The following is an 18,895-nucleotide window of genomic DNA, read 5'->3' as shown; positions in this document are numbered from 1 at the left end:
AAATACATTCACGTTTTACAGAAAATCGTTAAGATTGTTTGCATTTCGTTTCTCATCTAAAGAAAGCTCGTAGAGATTCTAAACACTTGTAGCATGTCATTTGAATATCAGAGGAAAGTAACAATGTTCTTGGATGGAATATGGATGTAGAATTACTACTACGATACAAATTGGTTTACATTTGTAAACGTTAGCTATTTGAAAACCAATTTATTTCAGTAATTTTGCTTACAACAGACAACAATAATAATAATTCATACGAGTATAAAATACAAAATTATCGCTTTTATTGATTTTTAGGTTAAGTTAAACTACTCTTCTCATTTAGCATTTTGGCAATGTATTCGATTTTCTTGTGGCCAATTTTGGCGATTTCACAATATTTTGTTTTTCATCGAAGTTCATTGTCTGCTTTACATTTTCTTTTCATTTTTTCCAAGAAGAAATAGTCTTTTTAGAAACTGAGAACATTTTCTTGAAGTTACTTGTTTATAAGCACCTCTGTAGCAATTTGCAGGGCTGAAAAGTTATAGAAAGCACTGCATCGAATATGCGATGAATCTGAGCTCATTTTGAAAATAAATATTTTTGATCTTATTATTTTGTGACTCCATGAACTTACAATTATTTTGAGATACATTGAACCGAAAATTCCAACAGAAGATCTATAACTTTTGCAAAACCTTCTTTATAGATAATTTATTTTTTGCGAAAATTATTATCTACCATAATTTTTCAAACGAGTTCTAAAGTACTTATGGAGTAAAAATTGGTTGTCATTTTTTAAAATTTTGTATTTGTATCTTGAATAATACTACAACGTACTAGTGACCTTGAAGTTGTAATAGATTAACAGCAGCCACTTGTTACAAATGTCCTGGAAGTTTAAGCCTAAAATCTCTTAAAACATTTGTTCTGATTGAGATAATATTGCTAATCTTTCACATAAAACGAATTTTGCTTTCTTATCAAGTCTTTATGTTACCAAAATGAAACAAATTGTCCAATATTTTATGACAAGCTATACAATCTTCCCAACAATGTTGTAATATATTCTCAACAAAATGACGTTTTAGTTAACCCTTAACAATACCGATCGAACTCTGATTTGTCAAAGGGAGTATGTACTTTTCCATAACGTTTCACATAAGCTGATAAATCAGTTCAGTTAATTTAGATAATTTACAACATTCTAATGAACTCCTCGACACAATGTCGGTGATTATCAGTTCTGTACTAGAAATACATTTCATTAAAACCATACCTCATTAGACACAATTTAATCCTCTGTAATAACTAATAACTATCCTTTTTTCACCTTTTTGGAAAGGTCGATGCAGAACAGGGTGTACACCAGATAACAAAAGAAAATAATAAACGTAGACTTTTTAGATGTTTAATAGAAGTTAGTTTAGATAATTCACAACATTCTAATGAATTCCTCGACACAATGTCGGTGATCATCAGTTCTGTACTGGAAATAACTATATTTCATTAAAACTAAAACCATACCTCATTAGGCATATTTTAATCCTCTGTAATAACTAATAACTATATCCTTTTTTTCTCCTTTTTGGAAACGTCGGTGAAACGTACACCAGATAACAAAAGAAAATAATAAACGATGACTTTTTAGATATTTATTGACAAAGTTTGATTTTCTACTGCATTGTTTTGGAATGATGTGACCGGAGTAGTTAATTAATTACCCAGAAAACATGGACATTTCAACAAGACTAGTATGATCAAATGAAAAAGAAAAGGAGATGTCTAAACTCTATTTGTGTTAATCTTTACATAGTATTTATTTTTAAAATTCCTTCAGATTAAAAAATATCGAGAAATATATTAATATAACTACTCTTATTTTTTGTTGTATTTACATTCAAAATTTGTCCCTTGACATGAAAAGTGTTTTATTTTGAAAGAAAGTCTATGAGTTATCAAAGGTAAGTTTGCGTGTGTACCTTCCTCACCTTCTACACCTTCGTATACATATTTTACTATGTTTTCTACTAGAACTAAGTTAATTCCTTAATCAAAGCTAGAAAAAGTATGTTTTTTTCTGCAGATAATTGCGGTTACCGTAATTATACTTCTAATTCTACAAACAGATCTCATTGCCTTTTCCATGCCACGAATCGCATCAAAACAGTTTCACATGGAAACATTTCAATTCGACATTCACCATTCAGTGTTCTGTCTGTCAGAATTTTTACGAGTCAACATTTTCTTTACTTCTTTTTGTTGCCATTACTCAGTGCATTCTCTTTGATCCACACGCTAGACGGCTAAAGTCTTTTTTTCTGTCCTGGATGGAAAAACATTTTACTCGTTGAGTACCAAGTGTTGTTAATTGTACCTTACTACAAACCTACAATGGATTTACTTGTTGATATCTATAAAAAAAACATAAATTTAATTATTTTAAGCGTACCTTCACTTGAATTATTATATGCATATACACTTAATAAAAATGATTTTCCAAAAGCTCTTCCATCACAGTGTTAGACCGGCTTCTAGTTCTCTGGACATGTTTCTCGTTTACATGATTTTAGAACAGAGCATGAGACAAGAAACTAAGTCTTGAAGACAAAACATGAGAGGGGTTGTAACTCTTAAAAAACTATTTTCAACATTTAAATATCTCTGTGAAAGCTGTTGATTCATTGCAAGACTTTCTCTTATAATAATTTCTGATAGCTAAGGATAAATCATACAAAATCTAGGTACGATAATTATACTGAATTTTAGGTTTTTCTGATCTGCATTCTATAATCGACTGTCAAGCAGTTCAACAAGTTGTAGATACATATTCGAACACGTCCAGGAATAGAAGTTTCTTGCTTACTTTTTTTGTCACATTCCCTGTTGTATTAACTAATAAATGTTTATTGAACTGGTAATGATTCGTGAGACTAATCTTCGTAATTTATCTTTCAGAATTGTTAGATCACTATTTAATGTTATTAATGAACTGTTCAATGTCTGCATATGCACATTGTAACAGGTGTCTAATTAAAAATTTGGTCAAGAGGCTTGCCTCCTATTTTACAGGAGTAGTTTTTTATTTTCCGAGCGTAAGATAAGGAAATATACTAAACGAGTCCATCGGGTGACTTGCCAGTTTCATGTTTTTTTCGACATTTCAACATTTCATGACCCCGAGAGTAGGAGAAAAGTGATCTCCCGCTTCCGTCCGTTTGTCTGTCTGTTTGTCTCTCCGAAACTACTGGACCGATTGTTGTCAAAATTTCGATGTAAGTGGTAAAACTCCAATCAAACTTTTATTAATCACCCCCACTAATAATGTGATGATGTCATCTTGAAAATTTACAATAGTAAATGTTATTTAAATTTCAAAGTATAAGATACTCCTGCACTTGTTTTTGGTAAAAAATTTAAATGTATATAACAACATATTGCAATTTAATTTTGAAGCTTTTAAACCGAATGCTATGAAACCTTGCAAACGTTCTAAGATTATTGAAAAGATTGTAAATTGTTATTCAAAATTTATCCGTCTATGATAGTAGTTAATGGTTACATTCATATTTTTTAGCGCAACTTATGCAGGGTGACCGACAAAAATTCATAAGTGACACAAGAAATAAAACAATTTTATTGCTGAAATCAAGAACGACTCACTCAATGTTTTCCTAAAATTTGGCAATATAATACTGTGGTTATTTGTATTACATTGCATCTATTCAATTTGACGTACGTGTCCCTGCACAAATTTTGATGACGGTATCACAAAATTTTGTAATGGAAACACTCATTGATACCTTTGCAAAGCACGTTTGTTTATCTTTACTTTAACATTACATAGTTTGTTATTAACTTATAGGGGTTATCATAAAAAATAAAGTCGCAAAATCAAATCTTATAATTTTTCGAAAAAGCTGGATAGGTATATTTCAGGGCAAGGAAAATTCTGTCGAAATAACCTTCGACCAATTTTTTCCGTACGTCATTCTTTGGAGACAGTTATCATGTCGATGTCAAACTCAATGTAAAAGCATGTAAGAGTTATTAATTCGTAACAGTTGATATGACAAGCGGATGACAGATTTCAAAATTAATTTGCTGAAAGGACACACGAAAAAACAAAAACTTGACTAGATTTTTATTTAGGTACTCGATATTTGCATATGTGCTATTCCATAAGAGCATCTAAAGAGGCCACGGAAATTAACATAATACTTATCTAATATATGTATTATAATATCAATATCATTGCTAGCTCAGGTTCGTACAACAGAAAAAGTACCTTTAGTTTTGTTTCATCCAACAAAACTACTATATTCTTGTCGTCAAATTAAATAGAACAACAACGATAACAATATGACGGATAACATCACAAGGAATATTCTTGTTGGTCCAACTTGTAAGTAGTAGGAAGAGCTGATCACTGTTAAGATAGCACAGAGATATTGCGAAAGTGTACGCTCAGGCGTAATTATTGAAAATAACAAAACAAACCATGAATGGTCTGTTACCTCATGGGCGACCTAAAGTTTTCAAACAGGAAAGCGGGTAGATTTCTCTACAGTTTCACCCTGTTATCACATGATGAAAAGGATGAGGGTTATTTTATTATGCAATACTTCATTGTACAATTGTGTAAAAAGTGGTTGAGTTGTCGAAGTCCTGACGTTTAAATTCAAATGTTTCACATTCAGAGCGAAATATGGACAAATGGGTGTGAAAACCCACAACACTGAAATAAGGAACAAAAAATACAGCAAAGGATATTTCTTATTCCTTATATTTTTATCGTTTATTCCTTATTTCTTGTTTCTTGCACTGTGTTAGAGTTTAAAAAGTAAAGGACAGTTTTTTGAAACACAGCCAACTGCGATCACAAATTATGCTGCTCATCCGTAGTTATGTCCGTCTACATGATGCGTTTTGCAATTTTGTGTCACTTTGTAGATTTCGTAACAGCGTAAGCATTTTCAAATGCCGGGAGTTAACTAATTTGATAACACTACCATCGGGATTTGTTTAATAATAAAACATTCAGTCCAAAGATACTGTGTAGACAATAAGGTTTTTTTGCTTTCTGAGCGTAAACTAAGGGAGTATTGTAATCGAGTCCATCGAGCGACCGCTACTTTTATCTTTCCTTGACGTTCATTGATCCCTAATATACGAAAAGATTGGTATTTTTAGTAATATTTTTCACAACCATTTACTGATAATTTATTAACAACAGACAACCGCAAAATCAAAAGCGTATTATGTGTTGCTTATTAAAGAAAAATTTTAACGTCTTTTATAGAAAATATAATAATATTTAGATCGCTAAGTTTAAAATCAACTGTTCAGTAAAATAACTGAAATTTTGGAGCAAGGAAATTAGATAAAAAAACTATGTGCCTCTGTTACTAGTTAATTACATAATTACACATTACTTTTTTAGATTAACTGAAGAAGATCGGTTATCACTTGTTAATTAATTAATGCAGGTACAGTTTGGGACACGGAATTTCAAACGACCTGTCAATCATAATGACAATAAGGCATAAGACTACAATGTTTTTAAATGTCAGAAAATTGGTTGTCGTTTGAAATTCCATGTCCCAAACCGTATGTACAATCTCAATGAACTGCCACGAAATAGACAGAATTGTGTAAATCATCCCCACATGAATTTTAAGTCAAAATATGGGTCACAATATGATTCGAATTTTAATACCCACATTTTCAAGTCAATCAGACAACTGACTTATTTTTTTTAACGTGAGACTGAGCAATTATTTTCGATGATTAATAATATCCCGCTTAGTTTGAAATGACAAGTTTGCGTCAAATGCCTGATGAACTTAAAAATGTTTAATGCTATGTCATGGCATTACTTATCATACTGATTTTAGTTGTTTGTTTTGCCTGGAAACGCATTAAATAACCTGAAAAGGTTCGTAAACATTAATTCCAATTTTATTTAATACTTTTAGGTACTTAATTTTTTATCTGTAACTAGTTATATAATATATTATTTTGCGTATGAAACATAAAAATATATATATACACTCACCGGCACGAAAAACGGGCCACGCGTAGTTTGTTTTTTCAACGATCCGAAATTGTGCAAAACAAAGTATGATTTCGACTGCAATACCTACTTTGATGTTGTTATGCAACTTTTATTGTATTTTTTTAATAAAGAAAAAATATATATTTTAATAGAAAATGATAAAATTCAATAATCAAACAAAGCTGAAAAAAATTAAAGTTTCCAAAAAAAGCAAAACCACTCTTTAATAATAATAATAATAATAATAATAATAATGTTTATTGACATCCAGCAGACCATTGGTCCAAATAGGATATAATATAAACAAAAATGATTTCTCACAAAGTAAAGAATAACATAACAGTTGGTTTTTTGCTATGTATATACATCATGACAACTTAATCAAATATCTCTTAAACAGTATGTTAAGTTATAGAACAATGAAAACTAAATAAATATGTAATTAATTAAATAATAAGTTAACAGTCGCCGAATCACTATATGTATAATTTAAAATTTTAAGATTAAGCGTTTACAATTATTTTGAAATGTATTAAAATTATTACCAAATATATCGAGATCAGTATGTTCCTTACTAAGTTCATTATATGTTTTAAACAGATTAAACATTGGAGAATACATGTGTTGATTAGTACGTGCAAATTCACAATAAAATAATGGAAACTGTCTTAAACTAATATGCGGTGCACTCAATTTAACATAATTCAATAATGAGGGAGAGTTAATAATTCCATTAAGGATCTTATATAAAAATACAATTGCGGCATAATTTCTTCTAGATCTTAAGGTGTACAAGTTAAATTCCTGTAGCAACTGTGTATTTGAATAACCCTGGCAAGGATATACTCCATATATTTTAAAGTAAAGAAATTTACAAAATTTGCGCTGTATTTTTTCCAAATCGGTAATATGAATCTGATAAAAAGGATACCACACATTAGAACAGTATTCTAATTTAGGCCTAACCAAAGAATTAAACAAAGTAATAAAGCAATCTACATTTTTAAAACTAGACGTATTTCTTTTGATTAGTCCTAGTGATTTGTAGGCATCGTTACAAATTTTATTCACGTGTGGGACAAACGACAATGACGAATCCAGAATAACACCTAAATCACGAATTTCGGTACAGTTCTTTATTACAACACCATCTACAGTATACTCATAAGTAATTATATTTTCTTTGCGTGAAAAAGTCATTGAAAAACACTTTTTATGGTTAACTTTTAATTTGTTCTGTCTACTGTAACGTGTAAAATTAATTATATCTCTCTGAAGTGCAAAGCAGTCATTAATGTCTTTAATTACTCTAACTATTTTCAAATCATCCGCATAAAGAAAAATTTTACTGTTTATATGCTTTGTTACATCATTTATAAAAAGAGTAAATAATACTGGACCTAGTGTGGATCCCTGAGTGACCCCACTAGCTGTAGCAAAATGTGAAGATTTACATCCTCTATATTCCACATATTGATTACGATCGGCAAGCAAAGACTTAAAAAGTGTAATCAGACCATTACATAAACCAAAATGATAGAGTTTTTCGCAGAGTAAGTCTATATTCACAACATCAAAAGCCTTCGAAAGGTCTGTAAAAATTACATCAACCTGCAAAGAGTTGTTCATTGCATCCGATACGAACTGAATAAATTCGCATAGGTTCGTACAAGTAGATTTTCCTTTGATGAAACCGTGTTGTTCGTCAATAATTAAAGATGATGTGTGGCTACGCAAGGCATCGGCTAGAATACTATCAAAAATCTTAGCAAAATTGTTTATAATAGCGATAGGTCTAAAATTTGTGATTTCTTCCTTACTTCCAGATTTAAACACAGGTGTAATTTTAGAAGTTTTCCAACAGCCAGGAAAAGTCGAACTACGCATTATTAAGTTATAAAGATAGCAAAGTGGCTCACTTAAACAAAAGATAGTGTCCTTAACAAAAAATGCCGGAATTCTGTCGGGTCCCGCTGTAAAGTTCGCCTTAAATTTTCTGACAGCCTTGAATACATCTTTGGAAGACACTTTAAACAAGTGCAAAACACAGCCATATGAAGTAGGACATTTGTTATCATACGTTGAATTTTTTATATCACATTCGTTACTATTAGAGGGCGTATCATTTTCTTTAACATCACATAACGAATTTGAGACATATACATTCCCAAAATGTTTAGCAAAACCATTGACGATTTCTACTGGTGATATTAGTTCTTGATCTCCATAGTTCATTCTTCCAGGGATTCTAGACGAGTTTTTCTTTAGATTAATATATGACCAAAATTTACATGGATCAGTGCGAATACTGCGTTCAACAACTTCAATATATCTGCTATAGTCTCTTTTCATCATCAACTTGATATCTTTACGAAGTTTGTTGGCCATGTCTCCATAATAATCGTATTTGGTTTTCTTAAGCATTTTCCTAAAGTGTTTTTTCTTATTTATCTTGTCAATTAATTCTTTAGAATACCACTTGGGAAAAGTAGACATTCTAGGTTGCACTACTGGTACATATGATGCAATTATCTTATCCAATTCATCATAGAAGTAATTACAAGCATCATCGATATTATTTATGTTATATAATACATTCCAGGACATATTAGCTAGCGCACCATATAAACTAGGAAAGTCAGCTTTTTTGAAATTGTAGAAAGAATAGTTGTCAGATCTGAAGCTAGAATGAGGAACTTGTTTAAGAAAATCTATATTCACAGTGGCTAAAAGTGTAGGATGGTGACAATCCTCTCTCACTAGTGGATATTCATGTTTACTGACAGAAAGTTTCAGATCTTCCGAGCATAATATAAGATCAAGAAATCGACCATATTTATTGGATACAGTATTTACCTGATTCAAGGCGTTATACAAGGCAAACTGTTGTAGAGCTTGCACACAATGCGTTTGAGATGAACTAATAGAAGGACTGTAATCTGGTATATTAAAATCGCCTGCAATAATGGTTTTTGTGGAAATGTTCAATGATTGTTCGAGATAGTCAAATAATGTTTGATAATCGGTTAATGAAGTTCGAGGAGGAATATATATGGCTATTATATTAAAGAAGTGTCGACGGGTATTTCCCCCCCGAACCTGTAAAACTGCTGCCATTCTCCAGGGCATCCCACGAATTAAATTATCTGTTTACTCTGGTTGGATATTCGTCTCTTATTCCTTGACAAGCACATTCTGAAGCTCATCTAAAGTGTGGGTTGCAGGTACACTCAATTTATTAATTAATACCTGCTGGTCAAGAAACAATATCAAAAATAAAAAAACTCAGAAAAATATTAGCTGGCTCGTTTTTCATTCCGGTGAGTGTATATATAATTTAGTTTTATATTATTAGCTGACAAAGCACTTTAGTTGCTTTCGATTTTAATAACATATATCTATCATGTCATAAAAAAAGAACAAGAAACGAAGGGAAAACTCTGAGGTAAAGCAAACTGTATTCAAATAAAAAAACCTGTCTTTACTGAATCACTTTTTTTTTAATTTTCTGTTTTTGTTGTTAAAGTGATACTAATTTACATCACAATATACTGCTATTTAAATCTGAATATCGCATGTAGTCATTCACACATTTTTTACGCTCTGATGGTTACTGACAATAAAAAAACCATATTTGAAATTTATAATTTCTGATTGATAGATGATTATGACAATCATATTTCACATAAAACGTGTTAACATCTTCTAACCGATTACGAAACTTTTATCTTTAACTAAAATGGTCATGTTATACAATTTACTTCTTTAAGGCATAACATTTTACGCAATTAATACTTTCTATTGAAGATCACGACAAAACAGAAATCAAATTACGAGATATAAAAAGTATTGCAATACCAATTGTTCCTACGTTTTTCGAATACAGTTTTTTTCAATCTGTTTTCTATATATTTTAGAAACATATTAGACCAAGCATAAACTTTTCCGAAACCAGAAAGAAAGGTTCATAAATTCTTAGTATCTGTGAGAGATATTTGTTGCACACAGTTTCATTTTGTATAGTGTGGAGTAAAAGCATATTATAAATCTTCACTGTTCTAATTACATGTACCGAGAGAACAATAAAAAACGATTAAAGACAGACAATCCATGGAAAATGCAACAACGATCAAAGATAAATTTTCAAAAATCCATATGCTATCTTTGTTCCTGTTTTTTATTTGTACCACATGATTAAAAAACATTTTGGTTAAGGGAAGTTGTAATTAGCGCATGTAGGACATAACAAATAACAAGCTAACATCCGAAATTTTATAAATTATAAATTATAGAAATATCTTGGGTTCGCTAAGCTTAATACCGACATAAAAAAGTTACTACTTCTGGGGCACTGTTCTTAATAACTACCATATGATCAATACAATGCAATTTATTTTTAAAATAATGATGTTAGCAACACGCGTTCCTTGTTCCGTTTGAGAGTTACTGTCAAATAAATGAAGAATTAATTAGCTGCAATGGTAATACAATTACTTTACTAGAGGATTTTATTTCGATCATATGGGATAAAGCAAAAATTAAACGAATGTTTAAATTATTAAATCTACTAGGTTTATATATGCTATAATACATACTTTGTTAGTATGCGTGCACTAACTCAAAAAGTGTAGAACATTTGTCAATGTACACCAGTCGTTACTGACCCTAAATATTGGTTGTAATATTTCGCGATAACATTCATTTTTCGTAAATTACAAATACAATATAAAATATGAAATATAAAAATTTATCATTGATAATATTTAAAACTGATAATGATTATATCGATAATGAAACATATCTTTTGTAAAATTTTTAACTAATTTTATTTTCTTATTATAAATATTTGTTAAAAAATCAACTATATCTCATGTACAAAATGTTGATATCAAATAGTGAAACGACTGCATAGGAGGAAGTAGATAAAGACGGTTTTTATTAATACAATTAATACATTCAACACAAAGCTGAACTAATTTCAATGCACGAAATATATACTGGGATTTGACCGTTTCAACATTTTCTGATCGTCATATACTTATTAAAAAACCATAATGGGTTTCCCATCTAGAAATTTTCTGAGTAAACCGTGCACCAAAGCATTCGGTGTATCTGAAGGCAAGGCCACCCACGATTCCTCAAAAGTCACATGTTTACGATGAAATATAGGAAACATTTCGAAACTTATTATTATAAGGTTGTCTCTTTCCATAGGAAAATCTTTCATTTTTGCTTAAATCACTAAAATAACAGTTTAACAAAAAGAATGAAACGAAAGCTACTGGTTACACTATAGTTTCTTCTCTGTTCTATGGGGCTTGAATATCAAAGATGACAGCGAATGTCAAGACGTGGCCTCCACTCCTACATCGGACCAAATTAATACTTTCTCAAGAAAACTCCCACCACTTTTAATTATTTACTCCTGCGAACTGTTTGTACAACTGTAGGAATTCACGAAAGTGAAGGGAATCATGTATGCAAATGATAGAAAGTAAAGATCTGAGCTACATCGGTTACAATTTTAGGGACGTTTTGATACCTTGAAATAACTAATAAGATGATCATAAATGTAACTTTTTAAATTACAACAAAAGTCTTGCAGATATCTGTCTTACAGGTACAGTAGCATATGTTCGGAGAATAAAATTCATTGACGTAAAAGTAAAATTACGGGAAATACCGAAATTTTGTTGCAACATGAAACGAATAAAATTGGTTTACTTGAATTACTAATCAAAATTAACATGATGGCTTACAAAATCAAGGTTCTTCTTGGTATTTAACTTAATTTTACATAATCAATACATACTTTGACTTTACAAAGAGTAAATCAAGGTTGTTATGAAAACATACTTTCGCAGTGTTGTCAAAGTAAGGTCATAATTTTATTCACTACTTAAAAATTAAAGTAAGTATGTACTTACTGTAATTTGTAACTTTTGTATTATTTCTACAAGAATGGTGACCATATGTAAGTTTTATTTTACCCGGCTAAATACGGATAATTATTGAAGAATACCTTGAAAGTTTATCGCCTTATTTATTTTTAGCGACGTCGCATTTTTGATCGTTCGTTTTTGTTTGACTGGAATGTGCACACAGACAAAATACCCACTCCTGAAGATGTAAACCATAAATTTTATTCAAGATCAGAGATATTCAAACGAAGTTTAGCAAAACCTGGTGTAAACAAGCGCCGCAAGGGTTCAGGTTATTGGCACTTGCTATTCAACATAAATATTTAAATAAAAATAATAAAATACAAAAATGAAATTAATGTTTATTTTGATAAAACGTTTTTGTCTTAATATAACTTGGTAATGTTGGAACTTGGAGAAAAAAAAACTGCTTGGAGTTTGTAAAGGTTCTCAATACACCAGATCCAATTTTACACGGACGTTACCAAATAAACTGACCATACACAAAGTAACTAAAATCATGAATTACTTTAACATATTTAGCAAAGCAATTTGATTATCAAAACGATGATATGTAGTCATATTAAACTAATCTCTGATTTCGGAAGTACTGTACCTTAATTAATCGAAAATAAAATTATATTACGGTGGTAGTTTATCACTAAAAACAAAGATTAATTTAAATTCTATGTTAAACTGTATGCTAATAAACGTTCTTTTCTTTTCTCTATCAATAAGGAATAAAAATTAGTTGGAACAATGTGACACGTATTTTGAAAAAAATAGTATATAAAGCCTATAAACTAATTTGCTACGAATTTAACCCCATCGATCTATAGCTGCGTTTGTTTGTAATTTTTAATCAATAAAAACTTTTATCCTTAGAAATCCTATTATGAAATTTAAAATGACTTACATTTTTGTGTTCTCTGGTATCGCCATCAAGGCCATCATGTTCACTTTCTTTAAACTGAACCTTTGCTACAAAAACTACTCAGGTAGCTAATGTATTTAAATTAGTACAATGTGGGCAAATTTGGAAAGGATTTATTCATAAAAATGTATGTTTTAAGCAACGTATTATTCTTTGAGGAAGTAATTTTCGAGTAAATAATAAATACCAAAACTGCAATGCTGTACTGACTGATTTGCAATTACAATGACATAACTGGGCGTGCCACCATTCCATTCCTACTCATGTTGATGAAATTCACGTTTTTATAAAAATAAAACAATACCTTATCTCTTCTTAGTGAAGTTCTGTCGACGTCCGGAGATTGCAATCACAAAGACCTTTTATTTAATCGCAATTTAATTACATATTATTCTTTCAAATTACACTAATTACAAGCTTTTATCTTCCCTAACTTCGTTTATCATCCTGTGTTTCTCTTTTATACAAACCTTTTTCATTATGTTTAAGTATGCAACAATTAAATTATGTGCAATATTTATTATAATTTGTGTGTAATTGGCCACAAAAAGTGATAAAATCCAAGCGCCTGACTCTATCTTTTTATTATTATCCTTGTTCTAATTGTTTATTCGGTTTTAATATTAGTTTCGCTTGAATGTATTGTTTGTTTTATTAATAGTTAATTAATAAATCTAAGTGCCATTGGTATTAAAACACGTTTAACCCTCAACGTATATGCCCGTATACTGGAGGTTTAGGGTACAAACGTACTCCAGCCTTATTTAAAAAAATATATTTTTTTTTGTAGGCAAAAATAATTTCTCTTAAGTTTTAAAGGTGTTTTATGTCATAACGCCACCGACAAAAGTCAATTGCACTCTTTTTAGGCATACATATAAAATTGATAATTTACAGCTTTTGATTTTAGTAATATCTAGGTATTTATTGTACAGAAATAACGAATTACATGGCATTTTTACATTTATTGAAAATTATTTCTTTATGAGAATATTCTAAACACACAACCTGAGAACACTAGAGATACCATCGCTTTGTTTTTCGACCCTTTGACCTGATGCAGATGTAGCATCTTTGTGACTTATTGCTGCTCACACAAGGTACAGTGTGGGATAAATTTATAGCCCACGACAACAACAAATCTTAAAAAAAAGGAAACAATGTTTTTTCAGGGATATTCAAATACGAATTTATTTTTTTATGAGAACCCTTGTAAGTTAAAATAAAACTGGGACACCGCTCGTGCGTTTGGTCATCGATGTGATTACACTGTGCGATGGCGATGTGAATTACAGTCAAATTTGGTTTAATTTTTTCTTTTAATATAGCAGTTTGAAGACTAAATGCGATACACCTGGTGTGTTCAACTATTAAAGGAATACCTTCTCGTTTTTTAATTAATAATTAATACGATTTATTGTTAAAATAAATTCCATAGAAACGAAATTAATTGTTATGAATTCCGTCAATACCACGCCATTACGATATTTTAGTTAATTTCTTTGCCTAAAATTAAACAATGCCAGAATATTCAAATGAGTATGCAGACATGCATTTTATTTACGGGTACCATCGTTTAGAACGAGCTATTGCAAGAGTTAGAAAGATTCCCGACATTTTCAGCAAAGTAAGAAACAATAATTTGGTTCGGCGGGCTCAGGCTTGCGTTGATTGTAGTGGAAAACAGTTGCAGCACCATTTAATTTAATTAAAACTTTAATAAGTTCTTTAATACCTTTAATTTTTTTATAGTTACTATTAAATTCGGTTCTTTCAATGAAAGTAATTATTTCACGCACGCGCTTTTCAGCAATCTGAAATTATTTTATAACCTGTTGATAATTTTGGCAGTCCCAGTAATGCATAATGACAGGTATTTAAACTCGAGCAGCACTTTTTGTCGACTGCACCTATATATTACTTTATTGTTTCCTATAGAGAATTTCAAATCACTATGGAAATACAGGGTTAGTCACGAGAGAATTACTTCTGAAAATTATTTTTACGCAACCCAAAATACTAATACCCTGTACCACTTGATATTATCTACATTTAAAATGAAATGCCTAATCCATGATTGCTTTGACTTTGGCGGTGTCACTTTGACGTTAATTAATTTTTAACATTTTTTTTTTCATCGTTGACTCGCCTCTAGAGCCCCATTCGATCGACGACATACAGTCAGATCAATCTGGGCTATACTGAAGCCGTAAGTGCTCTACCAATGTTGTTCGCCGCTAATGTGCATGTGTTAATTCGCCATCTCTGCGTCACCTAGAGCCTCTTCGAAGTGCAAATCTGCAACCTCTGGACTTCTTCGGCCATCCATTTACAAAAAAGCCGTAGCATCCCCCCAAAATGCCCAACATTTTCAACAGATTAGTACTTAAATTATTTACTTACTTGTTTGGGTTTGTGTTGTAACCTTTGAATAAAATGCCGTAAAAGGAATTTTTAGAAATAATTTTCTCGTGATTAATCGGTTGCAAAAGATCAAGAGGCACACTGACAAATTTATTAGCGGCGCCGGAGGAGATTTCCGAATGGCTGCGGTACCACCATGGACACTCGCGTAACCTCCTTTTCCACAATTGTCAAAATGAGATTGCCAAACTCAAAGCAATCATGGATTAAGCATTTCATTTTAAATTCAGTTAGTATCAAGTGGTACATGGTATTCGTATTTTGGGTTGCGTAAAAATAATTTTCAGAAGTAATTCTCTCGTGACTAACCCTGTATGTAGTAAAGCATTAATAAAGGTAACCTAGGTAATAAAATCCTAGTTTATCAAAATTGATGAAGTCATAAAAATGTCAACTTGATGTCCAACTTTCAATTTCCGCCACTGTACATTAGTTGCTTAGCAATCTACATTGTTAGATTTGACCAACTGTAGCATACCCACAAACGTAAAGGTACCAATTATTGCTTTTTCAAGAAGCCATTATTTGGCAAATTTGGTGTGTCAGATAATTTGAACTATGATGGTGTCCCACTTTATACAGGACAGCTTGTGTAATTATCTATTCTATATAATACTATAGCATCATTATATGTCTGATATGTTATGACAACATTACTGTACAGAGAACTTAAAACAGTGTAACTATTTTAACACAATCACTTAAAATGTAGGGATCATATATCATGTTGACATTTAAACGATTTGAATATATGGGCTGAACACATCGTTTTGTCACAGAAAAATAAAGAACAAATACTGAAGCACAAGCAATACTATATGTATATCTTAGGATATAATATGCAATAAACATTTATTGGACATTCTTGGACTCATAATTTTGTGGAGCCAATGAATAGAATAAGTATAATCGTAATTAAATCTAAAAAATAAAAATAAAAACAAGATGAAATATTAAACAAGTAAAATAATACATAAAACTGACCTCATTTAACGCTACAAGAGATTTACATTTTCATATTCAGCTGTTGAATGTGAAAAAAAAATTAAACATTTCTTGAAACATTTCTTGAAAAATCCTCACACATATCGCCTTAGCTATCATTCAGAAAATAAAAACTAGTAGTTCATGGTTGATTTAAATTAAAAACAAAAAAACCGTAATGAAAGATTTTTTTAAATTTGTGAGTATGACTACGTAGACTCAAGATTTAAATTATAACAGAATATGTAAGTACTAGCTCTGTTTCATATAATAAGTGAGCCAATTACGTTTTCTTTTAAACTTGACACTTACGTATATTTTTATTTTATTTTTTCAATTCTTAATATAAACCAAATTCGTAACAACATGTGCCATATGCCCTTCAAATAAGTTGACAGCTTAAGTTGTCGCAAGCAGCAATTAAAAGTTTAATATGTACGAGTATTTATATTCAAATGTTCTAACACCGAAAGTGTTAAAGCGACTTGAAAACCGAATTTGACAAACGAAAAACAATAGGCTAGAGTTCATTTTTATTGAAAAATCAACGCCGTAATTGTGGCAACTCTGAATAAGTTTACAGTTATGAAATCGATTGCAGATTGTGACGGAAATAATAATAAATTATAAGCTAAAATCACAGACAAAACTTAACGACACGTGGATTCGTATAACACCTTACACATGATTTGTCCAAATTTTGAAGTTTTAGCCACTGCATTTCAGTGTTACAACAGAGTCACCCAAGTGACAGATATAATGTGGTGTAAATTTTTACCACATTGAATTGTGTAGTTAAACCCACGTCTTTGTATATAATATACGAATTTCCTGAAAATTTTTACACAAATGACGTTTCGTTGTCGTAAGTATTGTCTTCGACTTCATAACATATTAAGCAAGGCAAAGCTTCGTATGGAGAATTTATTGCCTACTATTCGTTTAATATAACGTTTATTCACAACACCGAAAACACAAAATATTTGCCGACGCATTTTGCCAACCACGTTGGCCTTATCTAGATAAAGCTAAGTTTAAGTTGAATTACCTGTAGACGCTTATTTTGACCCTAGTTAGGGCTCCTTCCACTCCACCAGTGGCGAGAGGGACGAATTTAATTTTATTAACTACATTTTTCTTTTTAAAAAATTCTAAGACGTTCGTGAACGTCTCGAAATTTATAATCCTAAATACACCAAATTGTCTATTTACTGAATTTTCCAATTTTTCTTCTTTACCTTTCTTCACATTCGTTAATTAACAAAGTTTTGTTGTTTTCGAAAAAAAAATTTTAATCATGCAAGTAATCAATACTTTCAGTTTAAAACTTTGGTAAATCGATGACAAATAATAATTATTGATATTAATAAGTAATATTTTTCGTTTTTATTTATGACATCAGTTTGGCTTTCGTAGTAATTCGTCAACAATTTTAGCTGTACACAGATTAAGTGGCATCGTCCTATATACCTTTGAGAGCAAAGAGTACGTAACCTCTATATCTGGATTTAACAAAAGCGCCGAGAGTTTGTTCATTTTAATAATGAAAATTCGGCATGTCTAACTGTGCAAAGCTCGGTCTAAAGGCCAATTCTATTTTTAAACTTCATTAACGATTTATCAGTTGCCAAATTGACACTAAATTTATATACACTCATCGGCACGAAAAACGGGCCACCCTTATTTTTTTTTAAACATCCGAAAATGTGCAAAATAAAATACGATTTCGGTTGGAATACCTTGATGCTGTTATGCAACGCTTATTGTAATATTTTTATCCAAAAATAACAAAAAAAAACATATTATTTTAACAGAAAATTATAAAAATTCAATAATCAAACAAAGCTTAAAAAAAAGCTAAGGTTTCCAAAAAAAATCAATCATCACTGACACACTGTTTAAGGACGTCAACAACGGGTATTTTCCCCACGAACCTGTAAGACTGCTTCCATTCTCCAGGGCATCCCATGAAATAAATTGTTTATTTCTTCTTGTTGGATATTCTTTCATTCCTTTAAAAGCATATTCTGAAGCTCATTTAAAGTGTGGGGTGCAGGTAGACTCAATTAATATGCTGGTCAAGAAACAACATCAAAAATAAGCGTAGTAAAAACGTCGAACCACTGTATAATAAGAATATAAGAAAAATATTAGCTGGCCCGTTTTTCATGCCGGTGAGTGTAGTATGTACACGATACAATACTCAGTACAACTCACCCTGGCCTAAAATAATTACAGAGTAATATATGAAGTGTGAAGTCGATTGTTAATTTTTGTTTTTATCTCTAATCCACTTTGCCTTAAGAACGAAAAAACTAAGCTAATTTACTTCTAACTAGTAGAAATTTTAGATACCCACTCAATAGCAAGATGACGTAAGAGGCTCACATCACTCAGCTGGCGAAGAAGATTTCCCCAAGCATCTATGCTTATGCGTTCTTTTCAACATACTATGTGCACATCTGTTTTAAAAACTGATTATTTTGACTGCATACATGGTGGTCATTCTTGTCATCTTTATAAAATACCTCATATTTATATAATACAAAAACCTGTAAGTAAAAAACAAATAGATATGGATTGTTAAAC

The 18,895-nt window shown here is 30.9% G+C and overlaps 1 protein-coding gene across 1 annotated transcript in view; it reads right to left on the bottom strand.

Annotated features, from left to right (window-relative positions):
• LOC135121485 (xyloside xylosyltransferase 1) overlaps window positions 1–12,933 on the bottom strand; it is a 70,304-nt gene extending 57,371 nt beyond the window's left edge. Inside the window, exon 1 of the mRNA XM_064045813.1 lies at window positions 12,881–12,933. Coding sequence (XP_063901883.1) covers window positions 12,881–12,918 — 38 coding nt within the window. The 5' untranslated portion in view covers window positions 12,919–12,933. The remainder of the gene's footprint in view (window positions 1–12,880) is intronic.
• Window positions 12,934–18,895: the final 5,962 nt, after the last annotated feature.

Source organism: Zophobas morio, unplaced genomic scaffold (assembly GCF_036711695.1).
Source record: "Zophobas morio isolate AGI-343-1 ecotype UQ-CSIRO unplaced genomic scaffold, CSIRO_AGI_Zmor_V1 ptg000005l, whole genome shotgun sequence".
Taxonomy (NCBI): domain Eukaryota; kingdom Metazoa; phylum Arthropoda; class Insecta; order Coleoptera; family Tenebrionidae; genus Zophobas; species Zophobas morio.
This window is presented reverse-complemented; position numbering and strand designations above follow the sequence as displayed.